This window comes from Micromesistius poutassou (assembly GCF_964030765.1).
Source record: "Micromesistius poutassou genome assembly, chromosome: 12".
In the NCBI taxonomy this organism is placed as follows: domain Eukaryota; kingdom Metazoa; phylum Chordata; class Actinopteri; order Gadiformes; family Gadidae; genus Micromesistius; species Micromesistius poutassou.
This window is the reverse complement of record NC_140282.1, coordinates 10,779,312-10,792,168: the sequence shown is the minus strand read 5'-3', so window position 1 is coordinate 10,792,168 and position 12,857 is coordinate 10,779,312. Positions and strand designations below refer to the sequence as shown.

Below are 12,857 nucleotides of genomic sequence, written 5' to 3'. Positions count from 1 at the left end.
AGGGAGAAGAGAAGCGGAGCAGAAGATACATCCAGGAAGGGAAGAGGAGGATAAGGAGAGAGAGGGAAGAGATGCAAAATGGAGAAAGAGTAGAGAAGGAGAAGGAGAAAGAGATGGAGAACAAGGGAGGAAATGAAGGAGAAAAGAAGCGATGAGAAGAATAGGGTTAGAAGAAATAAGTGGAGAGGAAGGAGAAGGAGAAGAAGAGAGAAGAGACCAGAAGAAGAGAAACAGAGCAGGAGGCCACAGAAGGAGCAGGACAAGAGTGGGAGAAGGAGAAGGAGAGAGAGAGTGAGAAGGAGAAGGAGAAGGAGAAGGAGCAGGAGAGGGAGAAGAGAGGAAGAAGGAGCGGGGGGGGGGGGATGGAGAAGGAGAATGAGAAGGAGAGGGAGAAGGAGAGAGGAGAGGGAGAGGGAGAGGAGAAGGAGAAGCAAAGAGAAGAGAAACAGAGCAGGAGTATGAGCAGATGAATGAGAAGGAGCAGGAGAAGGAGCAACAGAAGGAGACGGTCCCTGGCAGACGGCGCTGAGCTCCAGACCCGGGCGTATGAAGGCAGACATGCAGTTCAGGGGAAAGAATTTCCAAATCTGGCACCTCGCTCCACCACCTCTCGCCTCAGGACACAGGTGCACACAATACATTCTGCACACACACACAGACACACAGACACACAGACACACACACACACACACACACGGCCGCGAGTGTTAAAATGAACCAGCACACTTACATGCACACCCTGACACACATAAAAAGCAGCTGAAACACTGAGCAGCCTCCGAGCTGTGAGCTGACTCCCCCACCCCCGCCCTACTTGCACCCCCCCCCCCCCCCCCCCCCCCCCCCCCCCCCCCCCCCCCCGCCCATGCACCCGTTAACACACACACTGCACGCTGTCTGCTGTAGCACTGGATGAGGCGCTACACTTTAACACACATATCCACTACACACACACACACACACACACACACACACACACACACACACACACACACACACACACACACACACACACACACACCACACACACACCCTCCCCCTGCCTTGTCCTGGCCTCCTTAAACTAACATCCAACTTTCTAGGTATGGGGCTCTCCCCTCCCCGGGTCTCTTCTACCTCATTACTCCTATCCTTAATTCATCTTTATACATTTCTGGGGGTAATAAAAGAAGGTTAGCTCCCAATGATGTGGCATGTGCTCCAGATATGAGCATATGGAAACCATTCATTCCTACAGGTTGTCAGAAGTGCTGGTGGTCTTTCCTTGAGAGGAGGTGTTATGTAACTTTTGGGGGTGCAGCTCTCTCTCTCTCTCTCTCTCTCTCTCCCCCTCTCTCTCTCTCTCTCTCTCTCTCTCTCTCTCTCTCTCTCTCTCTCTCTCTCTCTCTCTCTCTCTCTCTCTCCTCCCTCCCTCCCCACTGCAGGCCGTTCTGGTTAACGACAGTGCACAAGAGGAACGTTGTGTATTGGGGGAAAAAGAGAAGGAAAAAAAAAAACATCCGAAGGTGGTTTTAATTGTCTCCCAACCGGTGGAGAATAACGCCATGACGGCTCGCAGTGTGGTGTGCAGAGCGGTCTGTCTCTGTCCCTCTCTCTCTCTCACTCTCTCTCTGTGCGCTCTCGCTCTCTCTCTCGCTCTCTCTCTCTACCACACTTGGGCTCGGCCGTAGAAGGCGGCAGAGAGAGCGAGTTCCCGCCTTGACAATGGCACCGGTTCTGGAGGGCTACCTCTCGCCCCACTTTCAACATTTCCACGATAAGCCTTCCCAGGATGGTCGTTAGGGGTTCTTCTAGATCCCGTGTCCGGGAGAAGTGGGGAAGAGGGAGGAGAGGAGGGAAGGGGGGGTTGGATGTTCCTGTAACACAAACGACTTTCTTCCAAGAGAAAACAAACTCTGCTCTACTCCATCCAGAGAGAGGGAGAGAGAGAGAGAGAGAGAGAGAGAGAGAGGGAGGGGAAACATTTTTGCAAGTTTTTTCTCTTATGAGAAAAATTCATAATTTTGCCAAAGAGACAGACATTAAGGGTTAGGAAAGTATGTTGATTGTTAACGTGAAGTTTGAGCGAGAGAGAGAGAGAGAGAGAGAGCAAGAGAGGGAGCGCGAGAGAACGAGAGAGCACGAGAGAGAGACTGCAGTCTGATAGCATTAGCAGTGGAGAAGGGGGCTGCTCAGCAGGTTCCAACAAGCGTCCTTTCAGATGAATGAGATACACATTAAATAAGGAAACAGCTGCCTCGCAGCCAACCACTTCTTACAGCACACACCGGAGCTGAATGGACTTCAAAGGCAGGGGGGAGATACCAGTAAACGCCACACTGGAGCCTATGATTTATTAGTGCCCAGTCTGCAGGATGTTGGGTTAACCCCCCCCCCACCCCCTACGTCTACATCGCAGAGCGGAGGGGAGGGCTGGGGTGGGTGGGTGGGTGGGTGGGTGGGTGGGTGGTGGCCGCGGTGGCGGCACTGAGAGACAGTGGCTGGTTCGCTCACTCCCTCCGCTCATCCCTTGTTTTTCCGAGTAAGTCGTAACAATAAAAGATGATTGTTTTCTTTGAGTGGAGGGGGGTGGGGGTGGGGACTGAAGGGCAGCATGACCTGCTGAATCCACTTTCCGGGGAAGTGGTATTTAAGTGTGATGCCTTGGTTTTATGTGTACTATTTTGTCATTTTAGGCGACCCTATTATCCAAAGTGCAGTGCATACACTTGCGGTGTATTCAGATGCATGCCGTTTAGGAGCAGGTAGGTGTTAAACTGTCTTAAAGGATTCCTAACGGCTTCATATATTAGGGAACATCAAACCACCAACACCTCTGACCTGGGAGTTAAACACCCTGTAGCCACTACACTACCCTGCATGTGTAGGGTGCTGCTTTATGAGGCTGTCCAACCAGCCCCTTTTAAATATCTACGCAATTAACCAATTAACCAATTACTCAATCCATTCGGTTCCTACTCCCCGGACGCACCAGACCGAGAGAACCGCCGCACCCCTCGTAACACAGACGGATTGAACAATGCAATAACTGGTCTGGCCTCCAGTCTGCTTACCTTGCACGGTGCCGCAGGGCTTGCCACCCGCTGGGCCGGGGGCCTGGCTGGAGTCGGGCCCCGGCCCTGGGCCCGGCCTGGCGGAGCGCCTCTGTCTGGTGAGGCGGTGCCTGAGCCCGGAGAAAGACTGAGCCGGGTCGTAGGAGTCGCTGCTGGGCTGGACGAACACGCTCTCCTCGCCCAGCTGGACCAGTCCCATCTGAGAGAGAGAGCACAGGGGAGAGAGAGCGAGATAGGGAGGGGGGGAGAGAGAGCGTGATATGGAGAGAGGGAGAGGGAGGGAGAACGAATGGTAATATATCGTTAGCCTTGTAGGATAATTGCCTTAGTCATATTTTGGCTTAAAATATTACTCTCCTAACGGTGCTGATTCACTGTACTGTATGTCCTAGGCCAATCAGAGTGCTTTTTACATTCCACAATCACTATCTGCCTAAAACATATATTTGACCAAGGCATTTTTGATGATTAATACAAGACAAACCTTAAAAAACAACCATTTACGATGGAGACATTGAGCATGGGACATGAGGCTATACCAAGCAAGAAAAAGAGGCTTTGTCGGGGGTTTGGTACGGTCTGTGCACCAGACCAGACCCGTGCTCACACATGTCCGGCGAACTGACTGTGTGTGTGTGTGTGTGTGTGTGTGTGTGTGGTACTGTGTGCATGTGTGTGTGTGTGACTGTGCTCATTCGCGCCTTGAATATCCCAGGAACCATACAGTCGTACAGCGCAGGGAAGACCGGCAGCTAGGACATGTGGCCGAGATTCACGGCCGTGTCATAAAGGTCCATCTGGTTTGATTTGGGAGGATAATTTCACAGGCCTTCAAACTTGTTGCCCTCATTTGTATCCGTGACAACAATATATACTGTTCCCATGGAGAACATCCATCCCTTGGGTTCACCCCGTTCCAGATGCCCCATGTGAAAGATTAGCTGAAGATCGTCAAATAGATTAGCGGAATAATTTAAAACAGTAATAGAGATAGAAGCAACAGAAGAGGATGGAGGTTGATGAGAGGCCTATTCGGAGAAACAGAGACATTATGCTGACAACATCTTTATGAAATGCGAAAGCTTGAGTTGTATCCACATATTACGGTACGTTGTTTTTTGTTGAGGTAACACGGACCCTCCGGTTCCAAACTACGCCAGCGAATCGAATGTAACCCTCGGAAACACAACAGTACTACGCTAAAACAATAACTTAGTCAGAGGCATGAAACAGGATAAATAACGAGTGAGCATGGCTTGAATCACTGTCTCAAGTTAGCCGCCAAAATGTCAACCCTCAAGGGCAGCCCCGGGCCTGATGATGCTAATTGAGCAAGGTGATGTCACTTTCCATTAGTTTGCATAAGGCTAATGGTGTTTGGCTCTTACGGTAAAACAGTACCGGCCTTGTAAACGCATGTATTAGGGACACACATCCTCGTATTACTTATAAGCAGACACTTATATCCAAAGAGCCTTACAGTGGATTTGTTTTTAGATACATGTTGTTAATGAGTTGAGGTGAATGGGTTTGGATACAGAAACCCTGCGGGGCTGGGACAGTGGGACACCCTCATCACCCTGATGACTTTTCTGCCCCCTAGGATTACCCATGACGCAGTGTTACCTATTACCTAGTTCTTACCCACACACAACACTTCTCCGCCCAGACTATAGCGCACCTGTGTCGTGTATTCCACGCGTTAACCCCCTAGAGAGACAGGGGGTCAGCCCAGGCTGCAACACATTGTTGACCAGCAGCAGGATGGATTAAAGTCATTCTCCGGCTCTACAGACACGGGGACATGATGCTATTCCTAGGTAGCCTTCCCCGTACCGGGCTGCCAGGTTATTGCATACCGGCTGCTGCAAAACAATACAAGCACGCTTTAAGTCTAAAAAAAGAAAACTTTGTCTAACAATCCCTTTCAACGCTGAAAGCGAGCATTCTTTTTTTGTCTTTATTTAGCCTGCATTCAGGCATTCCCTCTTCTGGAGGTCTGGAGGAAAGCCAGGCGTCCACAACACAGCTGCTACAATGCGCCGGGCCTCTGGAGACGAGTAAATGGGATTCGATTTGACCCGTGCACACTCCTTTTTAGCTAGCCTACACTGGCGCTAATGCAAGGACGACCGGCGCGTGTACACACGGACACACGTGGGGGTGGATTGAGTTAAAGCCAGTGTGGCTAATATGTCCTTGGCATGGTCGATATGTCTGCATCTTCCCGGACCCCACCCCCCTCACTCCATCCTCACCACTTCACTGGTCTGGACCCTTTGAGGCCCTGCAGGACAGGTGAGCTACCGCTTTGAGCTGTGCTGACTGCCAGAGAAAAAGGCATTGCATAAAAAGACATACTAACTTTTTAGAGCCTGTCTGGAGGGTGTGTGTGTGTGTGTGTGTGTGTGTGTTTGTGTGTGTGTGTGTGTGTGTGTGTGTGTGTGTGTGTGTGTGTGTGTGTGTGTGTGTGTGTGTGTGTGTGTGCGTGCGCGTGTGTGTGTCTGTGTGCATTTGTGCATGTGTGCGCGAACGCGTGTGTTTGTGTGTGTGTGTGTGTGTGTGTGTGTGCGCGTGCGCGCGTATGTCTGTGTGTGCGTGTGTGTGTTTGTGTATGTGTGTGCGCGGGTGTGTCTGTGTGTGCGTGTGTGTGTGTGTGTGTGAGAGTGGAGCACCTTGACCTGCCCCTCAGCCAAATAAAAAGCACCTGGAGAGGGCGCCTCCCTGAAACATTTAAAAGAGTGAACGCCTCAGAGTGCATATGGGCTAGAGCTGACCCTGCCTGGTTGAGGGTTAACGCAGAGAGGGGGTGGTGGTGGTGGTGCTGGAGGTGGTGGTGCTGGAGGTGTGGTTGGGGCTGGGGGAGAGGGGAGCTCGGGGGGGCCTGGATAGTGTTACCAGCCCAGACCGCAGTGCCTGGAGATCAGTGTCAGACATGCACTGGCCAACCATAATAATGAGACGAAGTGTGCTCCTGTTGGGGCATAGGATGGCCTACACCAGCTTTGTCCTACACCTGACCTAGTTTTCACTGCCACACATGGAGCGGGAGGAGAGTCCATAAGAAAATCCCTGGCTTCTCAGATGCCTATCAAGACAAAGTAGACCACTTTTTCTGCTTTCTTTGTGGGTTTTAATTGGGTCTATCTGAGAGGTTCCCCGAAGGCGTTAGGGTGTTAACATTAAATGTCAAATGAAGACGGCTTTGTGTTTGTACGTGTCTGTAGGTTGACTAAAACTACTAACGCACACACTAACGCTGGACTGGAATGTCTGGATGCCAGAGTCGTTTCAGTAGCATCATGCATGTATCCTGCATTCAGTGTTTCGGTAACATCATGTATGCAGTGTTTCAGTAAGATTAGACATGTATTATGTATGCAGTGTTTCGCTAACATCATATATGGAGTGTTTCAGTAACCTCAGGCATGTATGTATGCAGTGCGTGAGAGAAAGAGGGATAGAGAAAGTGATGGCATGTGTTAGTAGGTGTGCGTGTGTGTGTCTCTCTCTTTCTCTCTCTCTTTCCCTCTCTCTCTACACACCTGCTGTGTGTGTGTGTGTGTGTGTGTGTGTGTGTGTGTGTGTGTGTGTGTGTGTGTGTGTGTGTGTGTGTGTGTGTGTGTGTGTGTACATGCATGTGTGTATGCGTACGTGCGTGCGTCTGTGCCTGTGACACAGTGACCCCATAGCCAGGCCTATCAGCTGCCTAAACTGTTTGGCACCATGGTGACAGTCATGCTTCCCGAGAGCTAGCTAATCTTTGGGGGCCAGACAGCTCGGGGGTGTCCTGCCAGACACCAAGTGTCAGCAGCAGCTATAGCTGACAGGACTTTGACGCTTATTACTTGGACTGGAATTAAATTAAGTGAGAAATATTTGCACTCATGCACTTATTGGGTGACATGTTGAAATCCTACCAGAAGTTTGACTTAAATGCAAGGCTTGGCGCATGATGCATTAATCTGTGCATGCTACGTTAACTTTAACATGGGAAAAAGGTGAGCTGAAAAGAGAAGAGGTGATGTAAGTGTTGCCCTACCAGGCCTCCGCAGGTACTGAGCGAGGCGTACGAGTCCGTGTGGTTGACAATCCATCCTGTGTAAAAGCAGAGCTGGCCCTGAGGAATCCGCGACAGCTGGGGACTCTTGCCTCTTTTCCTCTCCTCGACGACAAAGTTGTCAGAGAGGAACGAGTTGTCGCTTCTAAGATTCAAGTAAAGATTATTTCCGAAAGCGGGAAGTAACAGAAGTAAGTGATCCTTGAGAGTCGTGTCGTGACCACCCGGGACGTCCTGAGGGGAGCGCCGGTCGCGGTAACGCCGGGTCTGGTCCTGTAGCAGCAGGTGTGTGTCCTCTCCAAATAGCACCATGGGAACCACTTCATCAGTCTCCAGTTCTGGGACAACTACCAGGAAGGTAGAGACACAGTCGGTCAAGTGACATGAAGGTTTATGTTGGTTTATACCTGTGCACTTCTGTCATATTTGCAGAAAATAAATCAGAATTATTCCACTTAAAGTTAAACAATGCATCTAACACCAAAAGGCTGTCGCTGTAAGTACACATTATTAGACATACTGGACAAGTTAGTGCCCAAATAACCTTTCAATGAGCATGCACAAGACCAGAGCAACATGTGATTTGTGAAGGCATCCTAATGCTGTATTTAAGCTTTTCGAGGAAAAACACTGTTTTTCTATTTCTATAAAGGATCTGTCCAACGACTAGATTGAGAAGGACCGGCCAATAGAGGAACAGGCCTGTGGCGAATGCGTAATGCGTAACGCTATAAGCGCATATAGGCTACTTACCAGTCTCCGCAATCAACCCGAGAGAGAAGAATGAAAGCAGCAAGACAAGCGGTGTAACATGACTGTCATGCATGATACAGCTAAGCAGAGGACCTGTGAGGGGGGGTGTAAGCGCTTGCGAAGCCAGAGAGGACTGCACAACTTTTCTAAAGTTTGAGAAGTTAGTGTTGATTCAGCCAAGTGAATTTGAAACTCCGGGCATGCCTCCTGGAAATTGGCAACGCCTCCCTGTCGACGCGATTGGTTTAGAGTCAATACACTAACGCGGTTCTGCAGTCTGATTGGTGAGTTAGGCTGTCCGTCGGGAGTCGCTCTGAAACCCTACACGTGGGTTCAAGTGAAGAGGTGCAGTTGTGACGTTGCCGGGAGCTCAATAATGCTCACATAACAGAACAATAACTATGTATATAAAAAAGCACACATATGTTTGTAAAGATATAATAAGTGCGATTGTCTATTTATCTTAAATAACATAAATCGACCCAAGACCCATAACGTATAAAAACACTGGCCCTAGAAATAGACTTTGGCCTTTCACAAATGAAAGTTTAAACAAAAGGCACCAAACGTTAGTAACACCCAAGACTCCCGTCGTGCGTCGTCTGCGCCTGCATGTTATTACAGTTGTCAATTCTGGTTCGGCACAGGTGATCATTGAGTGACCCCCCAAGGCACCGATTTCAGCCAATCAGAGAGCGTGTTCCTTCCATAACATATGCTTGCTGCGTTGCCCGTGGTTTAAACAATTGGTTCCTCCTTAATCCTTCAGCTACCTGGCAATTATAAGGCAACACTGGCCATCATAGACAGATGGATGGATGTAATGGATGGTTGATGGATGGATGGATGGATGGATGGATATTTACTAAACACAGAGAGCAGGGTTCAGAGCAAGCGCAAAGTAATTCTGTAGAATGTGTCTGTGCGTGTGTTTGAGCGTGTGTGTGTGTGTGTGTGTGTGTGTGTGTGTGTGTGTGTGTGTGTGTGTGTGTGTGCGTGCGCGTGTGTGTGCGCGTGTCTGTGCGTGCGCGTGTGTTTGAGCGTGTGTCTGCGTGCGCGTGTGTGTGCGCGTGTGTCTGTGCGCGTGTGTCTGTGTGCGCGCGCGCGCGTGTGTGTGTGTGTGTGTGTGTGTGTGTGTGTGTGTGTGTGTGTGTGTGTGTGTGTGTGTGTGTGTGTGTGTGTGTGTGTGTGTGTGTGTGTGTGTGCGTTTGTGTGTGATTGAGAAGGGGAGATATCCTCCAGGTCCAAATCCTGCAACTCAACAAAGCTTTTGACAGGGCGTCCTATGCTGGTGGTGTGCACCATCTAGTGGCCGTCAGCGGAAAAACAGCGACACCTTCATTGCAACTTAAATTAATTATTAATTAATTGAATAAATTATTAATACAAAATAAAAAGAATATCAAGGAATATGAAAAGGGTAAGAATTTATTCAATGAATTCCGTTTCATTCCTGCAGCATCAAAGTGATAAAACAGCAACAGAGTACATGTCCAGACTGATTAAAGACCAGAAATGATGGAACAGCATTTAGCCTAAAAAAATAAAAGAGATACATGCCCATGCGTGTCCATTAACGCATGAGGTAGTCTTATTATTTCCTGCATAACAACACATCCGAAATTAATACTTCGATATACTTGAACATTCAGACTATGCTTCCTGTAAGAATCCCTTCAACATTGAAAGCACATTAAAACTCCTTGAGCCATCACCTGAAACCAGGGTTTCTTGGCCCGCCAATGGAGTCCATGTGTAAACATTAAAACAAAAAAAAAAGACAAAAGCTGCTATTACTTCATGTTTCAGTCAATAGTTCTAGTACTTCACGATCTATGAACTCACATTAAACGTTCCGGTATTCTATTACACGTATTTGTACAAGGAATGATTATTGCGTCTATTAGTGTTATTAAGTAAGGTGAGACGTGAGCTGGAACGGCAGAGCACAGCTGGACGGAGAAAACCGCTCCACCGTTCTTTTCCATCCTTCAGCCGTTGAGTCATTTATCTACTCCATAACCGGTTAAAAAAATATATATGAAGGCCATGCAGCCAAGACATTACAACCACTGCACCCCCACGGCGATACTAGACCCCATTCATCCCTTGCTGACCACCCTGTAGGTCGAGGAGCCAGCAGGCAGATTTCCCGTCCAATCTGGCAACCCTGGCTGCGCGCTGCAGCCAGGGTTGCCAGATTGGACGGGAAATCTTGCCCAATCTGGCAACATAGTCATGATAGATGAGGTGGGCCTTCTGACGCTGGGCAGCTGTTACTGGAGAGGGGGGGGGGGCATTTGACAGTATATGCAAGTCACCACCGCAGCCCCTTCGACAATATGGGATGCATTAGGGCGCAAGTAATGAAAACAAAAGCTTTTGTGTTTTTGTTCGCCTGTTTTTCTTACTCGCTTCCCATGTTTACAAAGCCGGGGGCATTGCTACTGACAACCGTGTGGAGAAACTCAAACGCTGCAGAGCCGTTCATAGCGTCCTTCTCTGTATATGAGGGACGCTCAATGCATGCTGCGTGCTCGACTGTTTTCTCCACGTTGTATGAATATGTGCGTGTGCTTAATCATTGAAGCAAACTTTGTTGGTTGTTATGGTCTCCGTATTGAATAGAACATTAATTGCATATTAAACATTCAACATAATACATTCCAACGCTGCAGTTCTCCAGCCTTCCAGTGGCAAACCGTTCCGATTGGTTCCAAACGTGGATGTATTGTTGACGCCCACAGCTCAGTACACAGTCTTTGCCTGGCAGGTTGTCTCTGCAAGAGACAAATTTCCAAAGCGGCCGTTTTTGCCCTCCTTTCTGACCACCCCTCCTGAGCCGTTTGAATGATTGCTCTGCTTCCTCTCCATCTCCTCGGTTGAACTGCTCTCCTCCTCCTCATCCTCCTCTTCTTCGTGGTCACTCCTTTCGTCTCTGGTCATCTGTACACAAAGAAAATAAAATGAAACTGGATTTGAAAAGAAAGGGATAGAAAATAAAAGGAGCGAGAGAGAGAGAGAGGAGGAAAGAATGAAAATAACGGGACTGAAAAGGTCTCTCAACCATTTTTTTAATTAGAGCACATTGGAGAGAACAAAAGAGAACAAGATATGTTCCTGAAAGGAGCATGAAAGAAACTTGAGCTGCAGTGGAAAACGGTGTACTAAATGTGCGTCAGGTCAATCAAGTACAGAGCCCCATATAATAACTCTTACCAGGGGATTGAGGCTGCAATAACATTGTGTGCTGAGTAAGCAAAGGAAAACCTATGATTTGATGTGATGTTCCAAAACGCAATTACAATGCATTAGCACATGTTGGATAGGGCAGAGGTGACCAATACAAATGTGTACTTTATTTATTGTATATTCACTTTAACATTGCCAACAAAGTAAGTAACCTCAGTACTGTTTACTAACTAGTAAATATGTTGTTACCGATTGGTTACTGATATACTTAAAATAAGGTATTTTCCAGTCATAGTGTATTTAATGTATCATCTCCTTGTAAAAATGAGTCCATGGGTTTTCCCCCCATCTCTACAACCACACTGTGGCTAAAGTCCAGGGTCTCAGGGCACTGCTAACATGCTTTAGTGCAATACACGGTACATACATAATACATAGGCACTGAATATACCCGGGGCGTGCAAACACCTCACAGAAAGCTGCAGCATTGCTTTGACCTGGGCGGCGTGTGGCTCAGGAGGTAGAGCGGGTTGGCTGGTAATAATAAATAATAATAATTCATGAAATTTATATAGCGCTTTTCAGTGACCCAAAGACGCTTACATTGTGGAAGACATAAAAAACACGAAAAGGGTGATGACAGTCAGGGGGACAAGGGAAGACCGCACAACAGAGAACAGAAGAAATGGTGGAGTGTGAGATGAGTAGAGCAGGTACAGACAAAAGACAAAACAGGTACAGTGACAGTGAAAAGGTGGCAAGGATGGATTGAAGAGCAAAGGGGGGGCTGGTGGGCGAGGAGAGTAGAGAGGAGAGTGTGGAGGGGAAGGTCAAGGGAAGAGGGCAGGGATGAAGGTGGTTAAGGGTATTCTGAAGAGTTTGATCCCGGCTCCTCCTAGCTGAGCGTCGAGGTGTCCCTGAGCGAGATACCTCACCCTAACTGCTCCTGAATGAGCTGGCTGTCCCCTTGTGTAGTTGACAACTCTCAGTGTGTGAATGTGTGTATGAATGGGTGAGTGTTAGGCAATATTGAAAAGTTCTTTGAGTGGCCACTGGTTAGAAACCGTCCATTTACCATTTGCCTGTGACAGGTTCAGACAGCCTGGTTTCTTATATTACGCTTGTTGGAAGTTTTTATCTCTGGAAAAGGTAATACAGGGTACACAGATAGGCAGGACGAGGGCGTCAATCTCAAAGGTTTGACTTACCTTGCCGAACAGGAACTTGCGGACCATGCGGAGGATGAGGTAGGCCCAGAATATATGCAGGAAGAGCAGGACCACCAGCATGACGTTGAAGAAGTAGTAGCCGAAGAAGGGCGGGTACTGCTGGACCGGGTAAACCCAGGTGCAGTGGATCAGCCTGGTGAACAGAGTTCTCATGTTAAAACCACGGCATGGAACTTTCATTTTTATGGGGGAATGTAATGACCCAAAACCATTAAAGTTAAGGTTTTAAGTAATTAAATAGTTGTCATTTAGTACAACATAATTTCAAAACAGAACTTCAAAAACTCCAGTATCTCCAACTAAGCTTTTCCCACAATACTTTATAACAATGCTCCATAAAAACTGTGATTGAAAATCCCTGAATTGTTGCAATCTTCAGTGTCCGATTGTGTGTTTGCCAATTGATATGCAGAGTAAGCTATCAAATAGCCAAAGAAATAATAAATTTGACTATTGATTTTCCTGCTGACTGAAACATTTGCTTCTGCATATGCATGACCCCCAATCAGGCCTCCCCAATCAGGAGAAAAGATTAAAAGCGATGAAAAAGGAAATGTACACCACAGGCTA

At 48.0% G+C, this 12,857-nt stretch overlaps 2 protein-coding genes across 2 annotated transcripts in view; both read right to left on the bottom strand.

The window, feature by feature from the left end:
• Positions 1 to 7,939, bottom strand: part of adamts17 (ADAM metallopeptidase with thrombospondin type 1 motif, 17) — a gene marked incomplete at both ends in the record, with an annotated part of 65,480 nt that extends 57,541 nt beyond the window's left edge. Inside the window, 3 exons of the mRNA XM_084476337.1 lie at positions 3,054 to 3,252; positions 7,096 to 7,460; positions 7,867 to 7,939. Coding sequence (XP_084332463.1) covers positions 3,054 to 3,252; positions 7,096 to 7,460; positions 7,867 to 7,939 — 637 coding nt within the window. The remainder of the gene's footprint in view (positions 1 to 3,053; positions 3,253 to 7,095; positions 7,461 to 7,866) is intronic.
• A 1,345-nt stretch (positions 7,940 to 9,284) lies between these two features.
• The window catches only part of cers3a (ceramide synthase 3a), an 11,585-nt gene continuing 8,012 nt past the window's right edge, over positions 9,285 to 12,857 (bottom strand). Inside the window, exons 10-11 of the mRNA XM_084476043.1 lie at positions 12,267 to 12,420; positions 9,285 to 10,812 (exon numbers count right to left, since the gene is read on the bottom strand). Coding sequence (XP_084332169.1) covers positions 10,615 to 10,812; positions 12,267 to 12,420 — 352 coding nt within the window. The 3' untranslated portion in view covers positions 9,285 to 10,614. The remainder of the gene's footprint in view (positions 10,813 to 12,266; positions 12,421 to 12,857) is intronic.